General features: G+C 32.7%; 1 protein-coding gene across 1 annotated transcript in view; it reads left to right on the top strand.

Moving 5' to 3' along the window:
- Window positions 1-12,274, top strand: part of MFSD2B (major facilitator superfamily domain containing 2B) — a 799,283-nt gene that overhangs the window by 694,924 nt on the left and 92,085 nt on the right. Inside the window, exon 12 of the mRNA XM_044062754.1 lies at window positions 2,022-2,165. Within this exon, the coding sequence (XP_043918689.1) occupies window positions 2,022-2,165 (144 nt within the window). The remainder of the gene's footprint in view (window positions 1-2,021; window positions 2,166-12,274) is intronic.

The following is a 12,274-nucleotide window of genomic DNA, read 5'->3' as shown; positions in this document are numbered from 1 at the left end:
AGAACTTACCATAGTTTATTATGGTCTGCACAGTGAAAGGCTTTAGAGAGTCAACAAAGCAAAGGTAAATATTTCTCTGAAACTCCTTTGCTTTCTCCATTTCCAGCAGATGTTGCTAACTTGATCTGTGGTGCCACTTCCCCTTATAACACAAGCTTGAACATCTAGCAGTTCTTGGTCCATATATTGCCAGAGTCTAGCTTGCAGGATCTTGAGCATTACTTTCCTAGCACCAGTTTTTTATACTGGAAAAACAGAGCATTATTTTAGAAAGAGAATTTATGAGCACACTTATGACAAAACAACCAAGTCAAGTGACAATTCACTGTACAAACACTCTTTAGTTTGTGCTACATTCAAAAAGTTCCACTTTACTATTATTGAGAGAATAACTATTAACTTTAGAGGAGGTAGCTGGGAGACCATGTTGGAATACATATATACTATACTGAACACCATGAACCCACCCAGGTTAACAATAATGTGTCAGTAGTACCAGTTCTAAAAATGAGGGCAGTGAAATTATGAAATTGATGAGGCATTCATTTATGATATACATTTCATATGTACATACATACTTTTTAGAATGTTATAAGATGCTTTAAATATATATTTTTATGTACACGTATACATATTTACACACATTTTATGTATATTTAATATTTAAGTGACTATTTGTTTTCACAAGCAAAGTTAAGATTTATTTTTGTCCTGGTTTGTGTCTGTTTAACAGCCACATTGTTTAATGATTTGTGGTGAGTTGGTTCATTTGGTAGGTTGATCAATTAACTAATTAACTCATATGACCAATAAAACAGCTTAGTATAGCTGAGGGAATGGTATATATTGAAGTTTCAGTTGTCTCAGTTCAGTTTTAATGAAGTCTGTGTAGCAGAAGGGACAAAAGAGGTTAACAATGTGTGCTATTACGTAAAAGCACATTAAAGTGGATTACTTTAATTAAATTCCTGGTGCCATTTTTCTGGATACAGTGGGATTCCTCTGCAGATGTTCTTTCTGTTTATTTATTTACTTGGTCGATGACGTGCAGCTGATAATTCTCTTGTTTTTTCTCGTTTTTTGCTAGCACATTAAATAAGTACAGTTGCTTGATAAACTGAGCACTTTAGCATTGCCATTTTTATGACTGCAATATAAATTGCCCTTTTCCAATGTAATGGCCATATGGCCATTGAGATGTTTTCCAGATTTGCAGGCAAATTCCAAGTAGCACTGCATCAGCATCATTTTGCCGAATTTTAAGTAATTGAGCTGGAATTCCACCCCTTCCTGAACAGCTGTCATTATTAATGTTTTCTAAGTTCCATTTAACTTCCCTGTCCAGGATGTATGACTCTAGGTCATAAAATATGCATTAGTGATGTTAGGTTCCTCTTTATTTTCTGTTTCTTTTGGGTAACCACCACAAGCTATAGTAATGAGCAATATATTTTAATTTTGTTTTACTACACCACTAAAAATTCTGTCAGGAGAGTTACTAAACTCTTGTTTCACACTTGAGATGAGAGTGGCTGTGTACGTGCAGGGGATTTACACTAAACATTGCATATGAGATGAACTGTATTACTACTTTTAAATTGTTCTATATCAGTGATAGCAATAAAAAGGTCCCATTGCATTCACCTAACAGAACAAGCATTCTTACTCATGGGACCACTGGTGTGGTGAAACACCAGACTCAAACATGCTCATGAATCCTCACAACCACATTAATCTCTGCAGAGTTACTTTGCTCTTCTTCTATTGGATGCCCCATGGATGAAACAGCTCAATGCCTCTGTTGTGCCAAATTACAGATCATCAGGAAGAGTTAGCAGTTTCAGCACCCAACAAATCCATGCCTGAAGACTCCTACTTGTGTTATTCACTCAGCCATCTCCCCCCAATAGACAAGCATTTGAAATCTGATGACATGTTTTTGTACTTACTGTATGGTGGTTTATTAATTATGAAATCAATGTGTAGTGCTTTGTTAATTATGTGTTTACTCCATTCTCTAGGTTGATGCTTCCTGATGTCATTGATGATTTTCGACAGATGAATCCCCATGCTAAAGGCCATGAAGCCATTGTGTATTCATTTTATGTGTTCTCTACAAAACTGGCAGCCGGGATTTCTCTTGGAATTTCCAATCTTTGTCTACAGTAAGTGAAGGCTAATACTGAAAGGTTTAGGTTACATGCATATTCAAATATTCTTCCTGTCTGTCACAGTATATAACAAGAAAACTGACTGTTTATGAAATCAAATGCATACATTGCATTTTTGTGTGTCTGCACTGCAAAGAGTAATTCTGACTATTTGTTTTACCCAGAGGTAGAATAATTTGTGTCCATCTCAACGGTTACTGCAGTAGCATTTCAGCCTGCTTCACTGCAATGACTTCAGACATCCAGGCTCCTGGAAGATATGGAGCTGTTATCATCAACTTGGGCACCAGTTTTCAAACTTGTAAAACATTTTGATGAGCTGGATTTCATGACAGTTTATACCCTAGACATTAACTAAAGTGATAAAATATTTTATCATACCATTTTAAAGCATCTCACACTGTTGCAGCTGCACAGCGTCACTATGTATGCTAACTCTGTAAACAGTGTAGATGCACAGGCATCTATATGACATCACTGAAGAGCCATTTCAATGAAGCTGACTTTATCGACCCAAAATCAGCAAAGTAGATTTCCACGAATGTTCACTACCACAAAAGATTTCACCAGGGAAAGGAAGCAGTTGGCCAACAGCACAACTTTGCCCTTTCCCCCACCATAGTGTGATCTCAGAGTTGGTATATATATTTTTGGGGGTGGGCAGGAGAAACCCCCCCCCCCCACTTGGGTGGGTTTGATATCCTGTGGTTTGTATTCCCATGTGGTGTTGGCCAGGTGATTACTTTCCCTGGTGAATTTTCTTTTTGTGGGGTTTGTTCGCGGAAATTCATTTAGCTGATTTGGGGTTGGTGAAGTCAGCTTCATTGAAGTGACATTTTGATGAAGTAATATAGACCCAATGCACAGATAGGAAACAAAGTTAGTGAGATCCAGAATGAGCAAGCTTAATCCCATGATGTACTGCACTAGTCAACAACATATTATATGCTATCACAGCAGCAGTCCATTTGTTCATGCTGATATCCTATTATATACATGCTTGTAGCTCCCTGTTTTTTACAGACTTGAATAAGTCCAAAACCTCCTCCTGCATGAATGGCTGATGCACGGCTTAAAAAACCAAACCAAAGTTAAAAAAGAAAAGCCACCACTAAACTCCTGGAAACAGGCAATCTTCATTTAATGTCCAAATTCAAGACAGCAACATAACATAACCGTACACCAACATGGTTGTACCGGTTTCGGTAAATCCTTCATCAGCAACCAAACGTGATTGACAAAATAAAGACAAAAACTAACTTCCTGTCTTACAACTTATATAAACTTCATATAGGAAGCATGGAGCTCCCTCTAGTGCATCAATAAAATAGTGCACTAGTTCAAAAATACATGAAATGTGTTACAAATGAACCCAGTTGTCCCAATTATATAAAAGAGTATATAAACCCAAATATAGCAACAAAAATATAACAATAATTATATGAATTGGATGCCTTAAAAATGATCATTCAAGCGAGGGGAAAATAGAGCCCCTAGTTTGATGATCCACATTTTCTCTTTATAAGTGAGCTTATCATGTAGAACATGGGATTGTACATGTCTGTCCTTGATGTGATCAATGACCATAAAACAAAAGCTGCCCATAGGGTGTTTAGAAATGTGTTTATATAATGAACTGGACCCCTTTTTGTTTTTAATATCACTAAGATGTTCCCCTATCCTAACTTTAAAAGGACGGGAAGTTTGTCCAACATAGAAAGCTCGACAATTGCACTGGGCCAAATAAATCACCCAAGATGTACTGCAATTGGCAGAACATAATATATCATAAACTTGTGGACAATTTTGTGAAGAAAAAGTCCGACATTTCAACACCCTAGGGCAGTAGATACAATGACCACATGGATAGCATCCAAAAACAGGGCCTGTAAAAAGGTGAGTTTGAGTAATAGAACATGTATCTCTGTAATGAACCTTCTTGTAATGACTAAAAAGAGAACCCAAAGACCGCCCTTTCCAAAATGAGTAATGACACCGGTCCCCTACATATTTCTCTAAGACATTATCCGATTTTAACAAATACCAATACTTACGGATAATGTTCATGAATCCAACTGTATTCCTCCCATAAGTTGTAACCAATCTAAGCAAATCAGACTTGACATGATCCCAATTTTGATAGAATAATAAATCAGTTCTATCTTGCTGATTTGCAAAATGATTGGCCCTCGTGATGTCACCCCCTACATAGCCCCTACTTTTAAACCTGGTGATAAGATCCCTCCTGTGATGGTCGTATGTGGAGGAACTGGAACAAATCCTTCTAACACGAAGGAATTGGATCTTGGGGATGTTCTTGATGACATGCTGGGGGTGCAAACTAGTGGCATGTAATAAGGTATTGAATTGAAGAAATTTTCTAAATATCTCACTCTCAAGAGTGTTGGTGTCCGTTCTTTTTACCAAAACATCCAAAAACGTAATTTCAGATCTAGAAAATGTCAACTTAAACTCAATCCCCCATATATTGCCATTTAGATACTCAAGGAATTCAAAAAGGAATTCCTCACTAGCTCTCCACACCATCCAGCAGTCATCAAGATACCTCCTCCAAATATCCATCTTGTTAATGTAGCTATTGTGACTGATGTCATAAATTACCTGGTCCTCCACATACGCCATAAATAAGTCTGCATAAATGGGGGCAAAAGAAGCCCCCATAGCAGTGCCCTGTGTCTGCAAAAACATCTGTCCTTAAAAAAGAACACATTGGATTCCAAGATGGCTGCCGACTAGTCTAGTCCTTACTCTCTGAGCTCCTCACAGCTATTCAACTTTTGGTTTTTTTTACAACTTTACATCAACCTTTTTCCTCAAATTTTTATACTAAAAGATTTTATAAATCTTTTTCTACGCATTTGAATTATTTTTTCTTCTGGAATTATTATCCTGGGATTTATTTTACCTCAGAACATTCTTGGTCTCTCTGCTGCTGGGACTCCTACTGCTCCAGTCTGTTCCTGGTTCCTGGTATCCTGTTAACTGCATTCCATTTCTGGGCATGGCTACAAAATCTGACTCCATGGAGACTCAGCCTACAAAGGCCAAATATACTTCAATGCTCTCTCCTGAAAAGATTCAGGTTCAAAAAGACTGAAATCATCTAGACAACCTACAGAAACTTTTAATGTAAGTAATAAAGATTTAAATGGCTCAAATTTCCTTTTAGAAGAACTAAAATAGCATTAAAACCAATCCAAAGTGCTATACAAAACTTTTCAGAACAGTTTACAGACTTTAGTAAATCTTTAAAGCAAATAAACGATAGTATTGTTACTATTGAAAATAAAATCTTAGCTTTGGAGGTTAAAACAGACTTATTGGAAAGTGACTTTAAATCTAGAGATAAAACTGTTTCAGATTTACAAGCTAAAATATTGGATCTGGAAGCCAGGAGTCGAAGAAATAACATCATTATTCGTGGTTTACCTGAATCTTATGACAATAAAAACTTGTTATCTGTGACTAAAATATCTTTGAAACACTGTTAAATTGTGAAGCTTCTTCAAAATCTATAATTGTAGAGAGAGCACACAGAGCACTGCGTACAAAGCAAGATTCTTCCACACCAAGGTTAATTTATACTAAGTTACTAAACTTTCAAGACACTTTCCAGATCCTAGAAACTGCTAAAACAAAGAAACAATTCATATGGAAGTCTCACAAACTATCATTTTACCAAGATCTTCCTGCACAGATCAAATTAAATAGACAAAAACTAGCCCCCTATTGTGCTGACTTGATAAAAAGAGGGATTAGATTTTGAATGGCATATCCGAATACCTTGTCTTTCACAGCTAATGACAAAAGATTTGTATGTTCAGATCCTAAAGATGCAAAAGACATTTTTCTTAAAACATTTAAAAAGCTTCCTGACACTGTATCTTAATATTCTACTGTTAACGAACTACAATAAGGTTTGATCTTTTCTTTTCTTTAACCTGACAGTATTTGTGTTACATGATTTGTAATTCTGGTGTGACATAATTATATTACCTTAAGAACTTGTCATGTAATTTACACATGATGGATTTGGTGTGACAGTGTGCAGTGACAGGATATATGCTTGTTAGATTTGTGTGGATTAATAGAAGCATTTAAATTCCTGTATTTACTTTTTTCTCTTTCTCTCACATATGCTTGCTGTGTAAATAGATAATATGTTAATTTTACTACAAGCTTTGGAGTTACAGCCTTCTGTGTAAGCTAAATGATTTTTGGAGGGAAAAACATTCCATCTCAACATTCTAGCAAGAAAATCTTTCCTCAGAGTTCCAGCTGATGCTCTGCATGAACATGCACACTACAGTCTCTCTGAGATGGATGGTGATGTCATCATTTGTGAGGAAAGAAGGACAGTTTCAAATACACAAGTCTGCTTGTTTTCAACAAGTATTCAATAGCACTAACTTTTTAATAGATCTGGCTATTATTTAAAGTGTTTTCTCTTCATAAATGAAGGTTGCTTTTGAAATTTAAACAGATTCATGTCACATAATATATTCAGTGACTTTTAGTGTGTCTGCATGACTTCAAAGCAAGCTGCTACTTTCATAAAGCAGAGTGAAAATGTTTCTGGAAAAAATGAACAGGTTAGTTTTATATATTAAAATTCTAAAGGATGTGTAAAGAAATGAACATATTTTCCTATTCAGAATATTTTTTCATACAATATTTTATATTATACTGAAGTGTTTAATTTGACAAATGTTACAAAGTATACCTGTTCATATGAAAGTTTCATGTTCTTTCTATTCTCTGCTCTCTCTCTTCTCAGAGGCTGGATGTGATATTTATGATTAGTAGTTTATGTTTAAGAAAGCCTTTACTTATTTGAAAGGTTTGAAATAACTATCTTTAATATGATTAGCTGAATCTACATGTATATATTTAAGCCCTTAGATTTACTGCATTTAGCTTGCTTGTTTCTGTTTTAATTAGATTTTCAAAATGTTTACTTTAAAAGCCTTGTCTTTTCATGCTGTTTTGCTATGTTACATCTATAGCTTAGAAGAATAGTATGGCTATATAACCTAACAGAGTCATTAGTAAAATATTCAAAAAGTAGATTTAAATTATATGTATGCACATTGTTGTACATTCAGTCCAATATATATGATGCTGTTTAAGTTACTATTTAATAATATAATTATACTTTATACATGTATATTAACTAGTGTTAAAACCTTACAGCTTATAATATTTAATTTTGAATAGTTCCTGTACTATTATTATCTAGTTAATAGATGCATCTCCAGACTGAATTGTTTTTCATTTTGAGATATGGTTGCTTGGTAGTTGTTTTTTGCTTTATTTGAACTATAACTAAATACTCATTCTACAGGTATTAGTGCTTTTATCATACTAATGGTCATGTTGATTAATGAAATTATCACTAAAGTACTAAAGAAGGTTCAGTAGATAGTGCATGACTATTATCTTTAGTTCAGTAATGCTTATTTACTTATATTATAATGTTACCAGTTGGTTTTGTTATACTTATATATGTTATCTTACATATCTTTCAGTTTTAATTGTATTACTTCTTATGATAGAGTGTTCTAGTTAAGCAGAGTGTGATTTATTTATTATTTACTTGTTTCTCTTTCTCTTGAAATACTTGAGGAAATACATTTAATCACTATAAATTTCAATTTAAGGATAGGAGCTTTAGATTAGTATTAGAAGTAGGGATTAAGCATGTTGGACGTCTTGAAATTAGTTAATTTTGTATATATTTTTAGTAGTATTACTCGGACTTTATGTTATGTTAGGCTTCCTTTGAGTAATTTGTATTCTAACTTGAGGTTATTATTATCTATAATTACAATGTTTTTTCATGTTCTTCTGCTCTTCCTTTATCACAGGGGATTGGTGGGTAGGCACTAGGGTTAGGATAAAGGTTATTATTATACATTTCATGGTTCTTAAAAAACTTTTTCTTTTTTTTCAACAAATGTTATTTGATGACTTGCTTGAATACTTAAAGACTGTTTTTCTTTTATTTTTTCTTCTTCTTTTTAATGTTGTGTTGGATTTGCACCTTGAGTTCACTTTTATAGCATCAATAATGATTATACTTGTAGAATATGCCTGTTGACATAATTTTAGATTCTTGGAATGTTAGAGGCATTCAAGATAAAGCGAAAAAGTCACTATTATTTCATATGATCTTTAAATCACAGGCTAACATTTGTTTTATTCAAGAGACCCATATTTCACGTATTGATTGGAATAAAGAGTTAAAAAAAAATGGATCAAAAAGATTATAGCTTCAGGTGACTCATCTAACTCCAGAGGTGTAGCTATAATCATTAAACAAAAATTCATTGGGAATATTATTGATGAGAAATTTGATGATGAGGGAGGTGGTGCTTATTTACCGCTTCTATTGCTGGTTTGGACAAACCCTTATTAATTTTAAATCTATATGGCCCATGTAATTCACAACATTTGTTCATTTTAAAATTTACAATATTCTTGCATCCTATAAGGATCATCATATTATAGTGGGTGGTGACTGGAATGCAGTTATAAACCCTGTAATTGATCGTTCGCTCCACTGTCACCTATAATCTTCAATCTACTCTGGCTATAAATGATTTGATGACAGAATATAATTTAATAGATCCCTCCCAGACTGTTAAAAATATAAACAAGAATGATATATATACTTATTATTCTAAGTGCTATCATTCGTGGTCCAGATTAGACTTCTTTCTAATTTCAGATTATATTTCAAAATATATTGTGGACTTTACTACAGAACCCAGATTCTTTTCGGATCACTCAAGAATTTCACTAAAATTGAACATAAAACCCAATATCAAAAATAAAACTATGTTTAATAAGTGGACCTTAAATAATAACTTATTGTCAAATGAAGATATTTGCAAACAAGCTTCAGAAATCCTAAATGAAATGGTGAATAGTCTTGAATCATCAGACATTCCTTATGACATACAATGGGCTGCATGTAAAGCAAGATTAAGAGGTTTATTTATTAGTAAAGCTGCTTTTTCAAAAACAATACTTTAAGAAAGAGGAATTCTTAAAATCAAGAATTTCTTTGTTGGAAAATCATCTTAGTCTGAACTATGATGCTACTTTAGAAAAACAAATTTTTGATTGTCAGAAAGATTTAATTCTGCTTCACCAAAATAACCTCTCCTTAGCTGAACAAAAGCTACTTGCTTCATATTCAGAGTGGGCCCAGGTTCCATCTAAATTGTTAGCGAGAATTATTAAAGTTAACTTCAGAAATCCAAATATTACATCTTTATCTTATAATAATAGATTATATAATACTGATGAAGAGATTATTCAACTTTTCACCTCTCTTTACACTGAGTTATATTCAGGTTCTTCTAATTCTGTTAAAGATAATCACTCAAAACTCTTTTTAGACTCTTTGCAGTTCCCTAAACTTAATGATAATCAGCAAAACTACTTTCTACCCCTATATCGGTACAAGAAATCTCGGATTCAATAGATAATCTTAAATTGGGTAAATCTCCGGGACCTGATGGTTTTACTCCAGAATTTTTCAAAACTTTCAAATTGGTAGTTCTTCCCTTTCTATTTAAAGTTTACAATCATATAAGAGTTAATGATATCTCAGATATTCATTGGAACACATCCAAAACCATTCTAATTCTAAAAATAATAAAGATAAATCTGACCCAGTAAATTATAGACCCATTTCTTTAATTAACGTGGATATTAAGATTCTGTCATCTATTCTGGCTAACAGATTGAAACGGATTTTACCCTCAATTATCTCGTCAGATCAATCAGGTTTTATGTCTCAGAGACATGCTTGGGATAATACTCTATCTTTAGAGACTATACTTCATCTCATTAAGAAAAATCCAAACCCTATATATGCTTTGATTATAGATGCATCAAATGCCTTTGACAGAGTATGTTGGAACTTTCTATTTCAAACTATGTTATGTTTTAATATTCCCTTATTCTTTATAAATTTTTTAAAAGTTTTATACAAGAATATGTTTACTAGACTATACATTAATGGTCAATTTTCTGCTCCGATAAAGATCACTAAAGGAACAAGAGAGGGTTGTCCATTGTCCCCTTTTCTTTTCAACATTTACTTAGAACCTTTGCTATTGTTTATTACTCAAAATACTTTTCATAACATCCCTAGAATTCTTAATACTAATATTCATTTCTCTGCTTTTATGGATGATTTAGTAATCTACTTTCAAACTCCATTATCTGATTACAGAAAAATAATGAATTCTATTGATTATTTTTCTTTGGTTTCCAACTATCTTTTAAATTCTACAAAACTCATATTTTTCCCTTAAATCATTTAGCACACAAATCTTTTTTGTTTCCAGACGATCATTTTCAGTTTACTTATAATATAAAATATTTAGGAATCAATTTAGAACACAATAATAAATCTTCCTTTCAAAATAATATTAATAAATTATGGAACTCTATATTGTCTGATATGGACAGATGGAAGCATCTAAACCTTTCATTTCTTTCAAGGGTGGCCATTATTAAAATGAATATTCTGCCTAAATTTCTTTACCAATTCTCATCATCTGATCAGATAATTTCAAAAATTTTTGAGTCTGTAAATAAAGCTTTGGCAAAATTCATATGGTTCCCTAAATCTGTTAGAATTTCCTATTCTAGATTGGCATTTTCGAAGGACAAGGGAGGTTTGAGTTTACCTAATCTTTATCTCTATTATTTGATTGTCTCATCCAATAAACTTCTTACTATCTCTAAATTCAATAACACTTCTTATCCAAATCACTCTTTATGGATAAAATTATGGTATAATTACGTCATTTCTAATAATTTAAATCCTGAAGCTATTCCCTTTAACTCTCTGGATAGTTTATTTATTAAAAATATATCTACAGTATTTAAACAAAAGATTAGAGATTTCCAAACCTTACTCAAAATGTGTAAACTAGAAAAGATCTCGCACCATATTCAGCCAATTCATCTAAACCCAAATATATTATTGGACAATAAACTTTTGAACTTAACAAACTATCCTTTAATTAAAAATCTAAAAGTAGGAGATGTTTTGAAATATCTTGACTTGCCTTTATCTGACTGGCGTAAGTTATTGAAAGTAAACTGGAATTACTCAGCAATTCTTACACAACTAAGAGCAATAATTAAAAACAAATTTGTATCTCTGGTCCCCATAGACTCACAATTGAAAAACCTTAACACGATTATCAAAATACTTTCATCATCTGATAAAATGCTCTCAAACTCATATAAATTAATTAATTCTTTAATGATGGACCACAACTGTCTTTTATCTAATGTTTGGTTGAATTATAATTCCCAATTGTCAGAATCTCAGAAAGTCCTGGCTATTAGACACACTAAGGAATTTATCCCTTTTAAAAATTAGCATACACACAATTAATGATTAATAATGATGCCTACTTTACCCCAATCAAATTAAACAAATTTAACCCAAATAAGTCCCCTTCGTGTTCATGCTGTTCTCATCCCCAAGCAGACCTTCTTCATATTCTATGGTATTGTCATTTTTCTCACAGATTGTGGACATCTTTGAAAGTCAGACTGCAGAAAATGGGATATCAAAATCCACGTTGATGTGGGAATTTGCTATTCTACATATTCCATTGATTCATCTTTCAAAAGTTGATATTCATGTTATCCTTTTTATTTGCTCATTACTAAAACTTTATATAATACAAAATTGGATTGATCGTTCTAAATTAAAATGGGTTACTTTCCAGAAAATGGCTTTTAAATTTATTGATGCTCAAAGATACTTAGGTGGAAGTCCAAAAAAAAAAGCTATTAGAAAGGTTGTGTTAGAAAAGGTTCTAAACATATTAAATAGTTAATGTTAAATATTTTTTTTTTTTTTCTCTCAGGTTGCCTAACTTGTATATAGTGTACATATGGTGTATGTTTTATTTCTAAATAACTTATCAAAATCTCATGAAGGTTGTTATCACTAGATGAATTGTTATATGTTCATTTATGCCTTCTTGTTATGTATAATCTTTTAATTGTCTTGCTATTCATATAATTAATAAAAAAAATTT

This window comes from Protopterus annectens, chromosome 2.part1, assembly GCF_019279795.1.
Source record: "Protopterus annectens isolate FY-2018-M chromosome 2.part1, PAN1.0, whole genome shotgun sequence".
Lineage (NCBI taxonomy): Eukaryota > Metazoa > Chordata > Ceratodontiformes > Protopteridae > Protopterus > Protopterus annectens.
Note: the sequence above shows the minus strand (reverse complement) of the source record. Positions and strands in the feature narration are given on the sequence as shown.